The 12,306-nt window shown below is 38.3% G+C and overlaps 1 protein-coding gene across 2 annotated transcripts in view; it reads left to right on the top strand.

Annotated features, from left to right (window-relative positions):
- The window catches only part of Ranbp2 (RAN binding protein 2), an 84,100-nt gene that overhangs the window by 27,803 nt on the left and 43,991 nt on the right, over positions 1-12,306 (top strand). For both annotated transcript variants that reach the window (XM_004651804.2, XM_045147677.1), the window contains exons 7-9: positions 2,363-2,555; positions 6,688-6,775; positions 10,535-10,744. In XM_004651804.2, the coding sequence (XP_004651861.2) occupies positions 2,363-2,555; positions 6,688-6,775; positions 10,535-10,744 (491 nt within the window). The remainder of the gene's footprint in view (positions 1-2,362; positions 2,556-6,687; positions 6,776-10,534; positions 10,745-12,306) is intronic.

Genomic DNA, 12,306 nt, shown 5'->3' with positions numbered 1-12,306 from the left:
CTTTGTAGTCTCAGGATGTCCTTGAACTCACAGCAATCCTCCTACCTCTGCCTTCCAAATGCTGTAGGGATTAAAGGCATGCTTCACCATGCCTGCCTCATTTTACTTATTTGAGAGGGGCACATAGACTGGGTGCACCAGGGCCTCTTAGACACTGCAAATGAACTCCAGCTGTATTTGCCACCTTGTGCATATTGATTTTACATGGGTACTGGGAAATTGAACCTGGGTCCTTTGTCTTTGCAGTAAAGCGCATTAACTGGTAAGGTAACTTTACAGGCCACATTTTACATTTTTAAACTGAGGTAGGTGGGGTTAGGGAGATGGTTCCATGGTTAAAGGTGCTTACTTGCAAAATCTACTGACCTAGGTTAAATTTCCCAGACATACCTCTAAAGCTGGACACAAAAATGGGTACAAGTGTCTAGTGTTCACTTGCAGCAGAAAGAGACCCTGTGGCACCCCCCCCCAACATATAAAAATAAATAGGCTAGGCAGTTCTGAATGCAAATGAGATTACTAAATTCTCTGCCTTGTTGTCAGGTGGCTGTGTTGAAAGTTACTACTATAAGTACCTAGTGTCACTTACTTCAGAAAGCAGTTTTGGCTTAGAAACAAATATAATGTATGAACAATTTTTCCAGAATATTTGACTTGGTGAATTAGTGTGTCCTGTTTATGAAAATAAATTTCAATGACCAAAAACATCAGTTGTATTTATATAAGGGTGTTAGTTTAGTGCTAGGACTGGTAAGTCATAGGCTAAGATAGACCACTGCTTGATTTTGAAGGTAAAAATTTATTAGATCCTTTGAAGACTCCAAAGATGTTTGTGCATTATTTCTGTGGATATTTATTGTATCAGAAATTCAAAACTAATTCATGAAACAGTATGTATACAAACATATCATTGTTCATGGAAAATATTTTTTGAAACAATAGTGTGAAAGATAGCATTGTTTGTCACTGTTGCAATTTCTTTAATGACTGGTTTAATGAATACAGCTTGATTTTTACTATGCCATTCAGTCTGTTAGGCTATTACATGTAAGAAAGCCTCTGGAAAATTCACCTACCTGTATGTATGTATGTGAGAACATTAGTATTAAAGGCGAAAAATACTTGTTAATGACAAAAATAGGCTTAATCTTAGGAATCTCCTTAAGTCTGAGAACCCTCAGAAGTCCTCAGACCTACTTGCTAGAAGAAAATCTCTTTTATTGCTTGATTGCTTTATTATAAGCTACACTGAAATAATTCCTCCCCCATTTATTTTCTTTGCACAAAGTGTAGATTCTGGGGGTTATTAGAATTTAGAAACAAGCATTAATTATAATGTAGATTACACATAATAAGAAATACAGCTTAACTCCTATATTCAAAGTAAGAGAGCAGTTGTTTATTGGTAACTAAATATCTGTCATTTATTATAATTTGGAAGTGACATATCTAATTTGAGATATTTCAGCTTTTAAGTATTTATTTATTTATTTGAGAGGAAGAAGCAAAGAGAGAGAATGAATGGTTGTGCCAGGGCTTTATTATGAAATACATTATCAGGTAAGATATTAAAACTAGAAAAGTGTATTGGGAGCTGGAGAGATGGATCAGTGGTTAGAGGAGCTTGCTTATAAAGCCTACATGCTTTCACCACCTTGTGCATCTGGCTTATGTGGGTACTGGGGAATCGAACCTGAGTCCTTTGGCTTTGCAGGCATGCACCTTAACTACTAAACCATCTCTCCAGCCCTCAGTTTTTTTGGGGGGGAAGAAGGGGGGCTTTGAGGTAGGGTCTCACTGTATCTCAGGTTGACCTGGAATTCACTATGTAGTCTCAGGGTGACCTCAGACTCATGGCAATCCTCCTAGCTCTGCCTCCCAAATGCTGGGATTAAAGGCGTGTGCCACCATGCCCAGCCTATCAATTTTTAATTAAATAATGAAACTTTGTGGGCCATGAAGATACTTAGAAAATAATTTCTGAACTTTGCCCTGGTGTATTATAAAATATTTGCCAATTATCAATAATCTTATTTGTGTCATTTCTATGATTGACTAGTACATATAGTGATTTTGGAGTAGGATATTATTGTCGAAGGAAGTTAAGCTTGAAATAGCAGAAGTATTCAGGATGAGAATTCACACTGATTCATCTGTGATGAAATATTGGTAAAGATTAAATAGGATCTTAAATGTGGGAAATGGAGCTTGAAATACACTTTTTTTTTTTTTGCTTTGTTTTGTTTAGAGGTAGGGTCCCACAGTATCCCAGACTGAACACTTTTAATTTTATTTTGAATTCAGCTAGGAAACTTGTAGAGTGTTAGCTATGGGTTATTTGTTTACTGTTCTAATACTACAGATTTGATAGTGCTCTTCGGTCTGTGAAATCATCTGTGGGTGGAAATGATGAACTGTCAGCTACTTTCCTAGAAATGAAAGGGCATTTCTACATGCATGCTGGTTCTCTGCTTTTGAAGATGGGTCAGCATAGTGACATCCAGTGGCGAGCCCTCTCTGAGCTGGCTGCATTGTGCTATCTCATAGCCTTTCAGGTAAGCCTTTTCTAGTATTTTAGATGTAAATGACATTTCAACAATACTTAAGTGTATTCCTCATAGAGGAATGCTATGTTGCATAATGAAGATATGTGAACAAACAATAAAAAATAAAAGTCAATTTGATATATTAAAAATAGCAAAGTGGCCAGGTGTGGTAGAAAGAGAGGAATGGTCATGTCAGTTCCTCCAGCCACTGCAAACAAACTGCAGATGCATAATCCATCTTGTGCATTTGGATTACCTGGGTATTGGGGAATCAAACTTGGATTGTTAGGGTTTGCAGGCAAACGTGTTAACCACTAAGACATCTCTACAGCCCCATAAAATCTTCCTTTATACATAGAACATGACAAGGGAAATACACTGAAATGTTAGCTATGGTGTCTAAATAATGGACATTTGCCAATATCCCATTCCCAAACACATTGTTTGTTTTGTTTTTTGTTTTTTTCTGGTAGGGTCTCACCGTAGCTCAGGCCGACCTGGAATTCATTATGTAGTCTCAGGGTGTCTTCAAACTCACAGCGATCCTCCTACCCTTGCCTCCTGAGTGCTGGGATTAAAGGTGTGCACCACCATACTTGGCACACTTTTTTTTTTTTATTTTAAAAGGGAAATTTTCTTTCTTTTTAAAATATTTATCAGAGAGAGACTGAGAATGGGATGTGAATGGGCATGCCAGTGTCACTTGTCACAACAGATAAATTCCAGGTGCATGTGCCACTTTGTGTGTCTGGTTTACATTGGTATTTTACACTGTTAATGGGCCAGTAGGCTTTATAAGCAAGCTCCTCTAACCACTGATCCATCTCTCCAGCTCCCAATACACTTTTCTAGTTTTAATATCTTACCTGATAATGTATTTCATAATAATAATTGTAAAAATTGCAGATAGGCTTATGAAACTGCTTGTTTGCTTTAGAGAATGTTAGTTGCTCAGAAGAAACAAAAAATTTAGTTGAAGTCATTGAGACTTTGCTAAACACTAAATGGTTTTTGCTTTTACTGACATTCTCAAGTAACTAGATATTTTTAATAGAAAGTTTAAAATTTGTTGAATTTTAAAAATAATTTACAGTTATACATATAGCCGACTATTTGAAATCATTAATTTTTGTAATAATGAAAACTTAAGTCCCTTATCCATCCTTTCATCCTAACCTGGTGTCAATTATTTATTGGAAGGTGAGGTTTTTTTGAAGATAGAAAATGGCCCTCCCCCCTTCTTTACATGTGGTGTATGCACATGTGTTTATATACTGGTGGCGCCCTGTGCACTTGCCTGTGGCAGCTGAAGGAGAATATCAATTGTTCTCCTCCATTTCTTACCTGCTGGCTTTTGCTTATGATGAAGTCTCCTAGGAATATTTGAGCTTGTTCTTTGTGAATGTTAGCAATTTTTTGGTCTCTGCTCCCACACAGAACTGGGATGCAGATGCACATCACCATGCCGAGCTGTTTTATGTGAACTCTAGAGCTCTGAGGCATGTTAATTTGAGGCCCCCTTGGTCCCTCATGCTTGTGCTGGATGCTCAGTTAGTCACAGAGCCATCTCTTCAGCCCTTTTGCTTTTTTAGAATATATTTTTATTTATTTATTTGAGAGAGAGAGAGAGAGAGGCAGACGGGGGGGGGTGGAAGAGGTGGAAAATGGGCACGTGAGGGCCTCCAGCCTCTGCAAACAAACTCCAGATGCATGCGCCCCTTGTGCATCTGGCTTACGTGGGTCCTGGAGAATTCAACTGGGATCTTTTGGCTTTGTAGGCAAATGCCTTAACCACTAAGCTATCTCTCCAGCCCTTCCTTTTAAAATTTTTATTTAGTATTTGTTGGTATGTGTGTGTGTGCTTATTTATGTGTGTGTGTATGTATGTGCATGTGCAGTTTTAGTCCCGTCTTGCTGTCGTTGTCAGCATGCTGGCCTCTAGCATTTAACATGCAGCCTAGGGATTGAATTCAAACCCTCCACCTTGAGCAGTGAGTAGATTATTTATTGACCTATCTCTCTAGCTGAGTCATGTTTTCTAATCCAATCTGCTATTCTGTGTTTTTATTAAGGAGATAAGACCATAAATATTAAAAATTATTCATTTTGTTGATTTTGTAGTATTTGGTGTTTTCTTAGTCCTAATTTGCTTAATAACTGTTCCAGTATTGTTTATTTTTTCTTTATAGTTTCTTGGATGTGTCTGTCCTTTTCTTTATTTCAAAGGACTTTTCCCAGTATTATTTTATTTATTTATTTATTTATTGGATTTTTTGAGGTAGGCTCTCACTCTAGCCCAGGATGACCAAGAAATTCAGTATGTAATCTCACATGTCCTCAAACTCATGGCACCCCTCCTACCTCTGCCTACCAAGTGTTGGATTAAAGGTTTGTGTCACCACACTCGGCACAACAGATCATTTTGACAGCTGTGCTCATTTACAAATTAAAATAGATGATTTCAAGCCTTTTTGGCTTTTAAAGTTTCCTTATAAATATCACTTGGTAATCTGGTGGGCCTTCCTTTTTTTTTTAATTTTTATTAACATTTTCCATGATTATAAAATATATCCCATGGTAATTCCCTCCCTCCCCAGGGCCTTCCTTTATATATTACTTGGTGTTTCTCTGTTGCTGCTCTTAGTACACTTTCTTTGTTCTCTAGATTAAGTGTTTTAACTATGATGCAACATGGTGTATTTCTTTTTTGGTCTGTTTACTTTGTGTTCTGTATGTCTCGTACTTCAGTGAGCATCTTTACTCTGATTTGAATAATTTTCTGCTGTGATTATATTTCTATTATTCTATTCTTTTGGTGTGGAGTTCTTATTTTATGCCTACAATTCATGAATTGGTCTTTTCATGCTGTCTCAAAGATCTTCATATTCCATTAGTTTATTTTTTTGACTTACTATTAACCTTGACCAGTTCTAACTCATTTTTAAACTTTGATACCCTGTTTTCTTCTTCATCCATTGTACTGGTGAGGCTGTCCATTTAGCTTTTTATTTGAATTGACTATATTTTTCATTTTTAGCATCATTTCAGTTTTTCTTCAGTATTTCTCTTTTATTGAATTCCACTTTTATATCTTGCTTTGAATTCCTTATTTCATTCAGCTAATTATTTTTGTTCTCTCAGAATTCTTTCAGTTCTGTGAACATGCTTATCATCATTTGTAGGAATTCTTTTACATTTTTACTTTAATTATTTATTTTTTTGTATGGGCACATATGATTTTGTATGTTAGTTATAAGCATGCCAGGGCCTCTTGCCACTGTAAACTCCATATGCATTTGACAATTTTTGCAGCTTGCATGGGTAATGGGTAATGAACTCACCCGCAAACTTTGCAAGCAAACACCTTTAATCACTGAACCATCTCCCCAGCCCTTTTTGAAATTCTTTGTCTGGAATTTCACCTGAGTCTGTCATTATATACTAATACTCTGGTATTGACAGATTTTGGTGGAGGTATGTTGTCATTATGTTTTTGTGTTGTCTCTTGCACTTTAGGAGTTATATGGTTGGTGAATTTTTTTTTTATAAACATGTTTTTTTAAAATTTTTATTTTATTTTTTTGGTTTTACGAGGTAGGGTCTCCCTCTGGTCCAGGCTGACCTGGAATTAACTCTGTAGTCTCCGGGTGGCCTTGAACTCCTGGTGATCCTCCTACCTCTGCCTCCCGAGTGCTTGGATTAAAGGCGTGCGCTACCACTCCCGGCTTGGTTGGTTGAATTTTAAATAAAGTTCAGTCCACCTTTCAGTAGAAGGGATTGCATTATTCATGAGGGACTATATTATAGGGTGGAGATTTCATTTTTCACTGTTAGACTGGTGTTCATGCACCATGCTCTATTCTGTCTTACCCTTGGAGCAGAATACCATGTGCAACAACTGTCTAGTGATACACCCACTATGAAGACAAAGTAATAGTTTACTCTAAAATAATCACTCCTTAAACACTAATCATTTTAGGTGTAAAGGAGCACTGATGACATTGTGTGTACTAACTAGTTATGTTAATTTCAGGTCAGCCTGGCTAAAATAAAAAGCCAGCAACAAAAATTATGATAGGAACATCTATTAGAAATAGAAGTACTGTTGAAGTAAAATTTTTTTTAATTCAAAAATTCTCAGGTTCCAAGACCAAAGATTAAATTAATAAAAGGAGAAGCTGGACAAAATCTACTGGAAATGATGGCCCATGATCGTCTTAGCCAGTCAGGTAATAATATTTTTGACTTGTTTAATTTTAAAAGTGGAAAACTATTAGTGTACCTGCTATGTTAAAATATTCTTCCTTCCAAGAGGTAATTGTCATAATTACTTGTTTCTCTTTGCCATATTTGATAAAGATAAACAGGTATGGAAGGTTTAGGAGAAATAGTGTATCCTTTAAAAATAACAGACATATGATACAATTTGCTTCCAGGTAGAGATAATCCTTAACTTCTTTATTTAGCTGTTAGGACCTCTATTTTGTTGTTGTTATTGTTTTTTCCTCAATTTTTATTAACATTTTCCCTGATTATAAATATGGTAATACCCCCCCCCCACTTTCCCCTTTGAAATTCCATTCTCCATCATATCCCCTCCCCATCTCAATCAGTCTCTCTTTTATTTTGATGTCATGATCTTTTCCTCCTCTTATGATGGTCTTGTGTAGGTAGTATCAGGCACTGTGAAATCATGGATATCCTTCTACCACTGCCTTTCGAGTGCTGGGATTAAAGGCATGTGCCACCACGCCTGGCTAGGACCTCTATTCTTAAAAAAATATTATTTATTTATTTGAGCGAGAGAAAGAGAGAGGCAGAGAGAGAGAGAAAGTGGGCACGCCAGGGCCTCCAGCCACTGCAACTGAACTCTAGATGTATGCGTTCCCCCTTGTGCATCTGGCTTGCGTGGGTCCTGCAGAGTCAAACCGGGGTCCTTTGGCTTTGCAGGCAAGCACATTAACTGCTAAGCCATCTCGCCAGCCCCAGGGCCTCCATTTTCAGTGTGTCAAAACACTTCTTGAGCCAAATATCATTTTCTAACCATTTACCATCAGCAACGTGTAAAACACTGCTGTGTGGGGGATACGAAGATTAAGACTGAAATGACCAGTACCATGTTTTCTTTCATGCCTGAATTTTGGTTTATATATATTATATATGTAATGTATGAATTACATGAAAGCAGAGGGTACACTGAAGTAATCAAGAGTAATAAGGAATGGTAATATAAAAATTAAAACAAAGTAAAATAAGTAAAAGACAATATAGTTGAAGATGTGACTCGATCTCTTAAAGCTGAGAGCATAGTGAGCTAGAAGGTATATAAAATCACACCATGTTCATCTCTGGGAATTTGTATATTGGTACTTAGGTTTGGTTGTTAAGAAAGGATTCTAGCTGGCCATGGTGGTGCACTCCAGAGGCAGAGGTAGGAGGATTGCTATGAGTTCGAGGCCACCCTGAGACTACATAGTGAATTCCAGGTCAGCCTGGGCTAGAGTGAGACCCAACGTTGAAAAACCAAAAAAAAAAAAAAAGAGAGAGAGAGAGAGAAGGGATTCTAAAGGTATGTGCACATTACTTGTAATTTGGTAGGTCCGAAATCTCATAGGTTAGATAGCCAGTGAATCCAGTACTGAATTAAAGAAACCATTCTTTATAGAGAACAGTTTTTATGTAGAATTTCATGAACTTTGTAAAGAGCAAGAAATAGTACTAAAGTTGCTTTGCGCTTTGGTCCATGCTTAAGCTTGAGTAGAACACCTGTAGGGCTTCTTTTGTTTGTCTTACCTTTCTTTTGGAGGGGTGGGATGTGTGTGGAGTGGTTAAAACTTTTGCTGGAAGTGATTTTTACTTTTTCTTCCTTTGTGTCTTCTATTTTTGCCAGGATCATTCCACATAGTAAAATAAATCTCTTGTCCTTTGTTTTGTTTTGAGGTTGGGTCTCACTCTAGCCCAAGCCGACCTGGAATTCACTATGTAGTCTCAGGGTGGCCTTGAACTTGCAGCCAACCACCTACCTCTGCCTCCCTGAGTGCTGGGATTAAACATGTGTACCACCACATCCAGCTAACCCTTTGTCTTTGATCTGGGCATCCCAAGATTATTGAGGGAAAATAGTCCAGTGCTAATCAGACCTGACTGACCAGCACAATAAATGCAAGGAATATGTATGTTTGTTTTTTTTTTGGTTTTTCAATGTAGGCTCTCCATCTAGCCCAGGCTGACCTGGACCTCATTATGTAGCCTCAGGGTGGCCTTGAACTCATGGTGATCCACCTACCTCTGCCTCACGAGTGGTGGGATTAAAGGCGTGCGCCACCATGCCCAGCTATGTATGTGTTTTTACAGCTTAATTGAGATAGAAATCACACACTACACATTTTACCAGTTTACAAGCTCAGCAGATTTAGATATGTTCAGAGTTGTATAATTTACCACAAGGCTTTGAACAAATTTGATCACCCAACAAAGAAACTCCATACTTAAATATAGTAATCACTCCGCAGTTTCACAGTCCTTCAATCACTGTTCAACTTCTGTTTTAATTACCAAGTCTGGATCTATCTATTTTCCTCCCTCCCTTCTTCCCTGCCTTCCTCCCTCCTTCCCTTTTTTTCTGATTTATTTTTATTTATCTATTTGAGACAAAGAGAGAGAATGAGAATGAGCACACCAGGGCCTCTAGTCACTGCAAACGAGCCCCAGACGCACGTGCACCATGTGCATCTGGCTTTCCTAGGATCTGGAGAATCAAACCTGGGCCTTTAGCCTTCGCAAACAAGCGCCTTAACCGCTAAGCCGTCTCTCCATCCCCCTTCCTTCCTTCCTTTTTCTTTCTTTCTTTTTTCTTTTTTTCTTCCTTTGAGGAAAGGTCTCATTCTAGGCCAGGCCAACCTGGAATTCATGTAGTCTGAGTAACCTCAAACTTCTACCTCTGCTCTCCAAGTGCTGAGATTAGTGTGTGCTACCATGTCAAGCCTGGTCTTAGTCTGGGTATTTCTTTTTGGGGGGAGGTTGTATTTCATATAAGCACAATCATAAAAAGTGGAGTCTTTGACTTAGCATGTTGTTAGGGTTCATTCACGATATAGAATGTAACAGTAGTTTGTCCTAAGAAGGACTTTAGGAGCTGGGCATGGTGGTGCATGCCTTTAATCCTAGCACTTGGGAGGCAGAGGTAGGATCACCATGCGTTCGAGGCCACCCTGAGACTGCGTGAATTTCAGGTCAGCCTGGGTTAGAATGAAACCTTCCCTTGAAAAACCAAAAAAAAGGACTTTAAATCCTGGGAATAAATACTTCTTCAAAGCTATACAAAAGCAGGGTGTGATGGTTCACACCTTTAACTCCAGCACTTGGGAGACCGAGGTAGGAGGTAGGTGGATCATTGTGAATTTGAAGCCAGTCTGACCTAGGATGAGACACAAATAAAAATAACAAGAAGCCAGGCGTGGTGGCGCACGCCTTTAATCCCAGCACTCGGGAGGCAGAGGTAGGAGGATCGCCGTGAGTTCAAGGCCACCCTGAGACTACAGAGTTAATTCCAGGTCAGCCTGGACCAGAGTGAGACCCTACCTCGAAAAACCAAAAAAAAAAAAATAAATAAATAAAAAAAATAAAAATAAAAATAACAAGAGTCTGATCAGCCAGATTTAGAGATTAGTTTAATTAGAGTGTGGCCCTGCTGCTACCTGAAGGCCACTTAAATCCTACCCTTTTCCATCTAAAATGTAAATACTTGGGTATTTTCTATACATTTTTTTTCATTCTCTTTACTCTGTTATATTGATAGTGATATTTTGTAGCATGCATTTTATTATTATTATTTTTTTGGTTGACAAGACAGGATTTTGGGGTTAGAGGGTGAGGTCTGAGGTAAATTATGCTACTTTTTTCTTGAGTGTGCTAATGAAATGATTAAGAGATATGAGTAAGTAGAATCTCTGTTTTTAAAATAATGATGGAAATGATTTGTTTTTCAGGGCACATGTTGCTCAACTTAAGTTGTGGCAAGCAAGATTTTTTAAAGGAGGTTGTGGAATCTTTTGCTAATAAAAGTGGCCAGTCTGCTCTGTATGATGCTCTGTTTTCTAGCCAGTCACCTAAGGACAAATCTTTCCTTGGCACTGATGATATTAGAAACATTGATGCACAAGTACCGGAGCCTGATGACTTGGCTAGATATGATATTGGTAAGTGTCTCTTTCAAAGGAAATATTTTACATCTTAATCTTTTTGTATAAGGAAGGCAATATACTACCCACAGTCTCATTAAATAGATAGATAATAACATTTTCTTCATTCTTTTCAGATTTGGGGGGAAGGAACGGGTGGTTTAGTATATAGATATGGATAGCGTGTATTTTTCATTTGTTGTGTTCAATGAATTCTCTAAATTTATCCAGATTAAAGGTATAAATAGAATTTTTAGTGGTAATAGAATCACTTTTTGGTTTTGCTGTAGTGCTAGAAATCAAATTCAGGACCTTAAGCATGCTAGGCAACCGCTCTACTGTTGAGCTAGCCCATAATATCTTTGTTTTTGGTTTTTTGAGGTAATGTCTTGCTGTAGTCTAGGCTGACATGGAATTCACTCTGTAGTGTCAGGGTGGCCTTGAACTCACAGTGATCCTTCTACCTTTTTTGCCTCCTGAGTGCTGGGATTAAAGGCGTAGACCACCATGCCCAGCTCCATAATATCTTTTATATGAGCTAGCCATAAGATGCTGGCTACTTTTTATTTTTGGTTATCCAAATTGTTTTCAGTTTTTCACTATTGAAGTCATGCTGTGGTGAGAACTTTTAATAGAAAGTATCTGCATTTAGCTGGGCGTGGTGCTGCACGCCTTTAATCCCAGCACTCAGGAGGCAAAAAAGGTAGAAGGATCACTGTGAGTTCAAGGCTACCCTGACACTACAGAGTAAATTCCAGGTCATCCTGGGCTACAGTGAGACCCTACATCGGAAAACCAATAAATAAATAAATAAATAAATAAAGTATCTGCATTTAAAAATATTTCTGTATTGACTCAAAAACAAAAATACTGGTAGAATGCAGATAATTTTTCTCATTTAAGATTGTCAGAATGACTTTTAAGATTGTTAAAATGAGCCAGGCATGTCTTTAATCCCTGCACTCAGGAGGCAGAGGTAAGAGGATCGGCGTGAGATCGAGGCCATTCTGACACAATATAGTGAATTCCAGGTCAGCCTGAGCTATAGTGAGACCCTACCAAAAAAAAAAAAAAAAAAAAAGTCAAAATAGGACTGGGGAGATTGATTGCAAGTCCCTAAGCTTTTCAGTACTAAGTTTCTTTTTTCTTTTTCTTTTTTTTTTTTTCCGAGGTAGGGTCTCACTCTGGCTCAGGCTGACCTGGAATTCACTATGTAGTCTCAGGGTGGCCTTGAACTCATGGTGATCCTCCTACCTCTGCCTCCGGAGTGCTGGGATTAAAGGCATGTGCCACCACACCCTGCTCTTTTTCTTTTTTTAATTTAAGTTCATTTATTTATTGAGGTGGGGGGCAGATAGAGAATGGGCTCCCCAGGGCCTCTGGCCACTGCAAACCAACTCAAGTTATGTATGCCACCTTGTGCATCTGACTTAATATGGGTACTGGGGAATTGCAGGCAAGTGCCTTAATAACTAAGCCATCTCTCCAGCCCCTGAATTTTTTTTTTTTTTTTTTCTAGGTAGGGTCTCACTCTGGTCCAGGCTGACCTGGAATTCACTATGTAGTCTCAGGGTGGCCTT

The sequence above is a fragment of the Jaculus jaculus genome, chromosome 4, assembly GCF_020740685.1.
Source record: "Jaculus jaculus isolate mJacJac1 chromosome 4, mJacJac1.mat.Y.cur, whole genome shotgun sequence".
Lineage (NCBI taxonomy): Eukaryota > Metazoa > Chordata > Mammalia > Rodentia > Dipodidae > Jaculus > Jaculus jaculus.
This window is presented reverse-complemented; position numbering and strand designations above follow the sequence as displayed.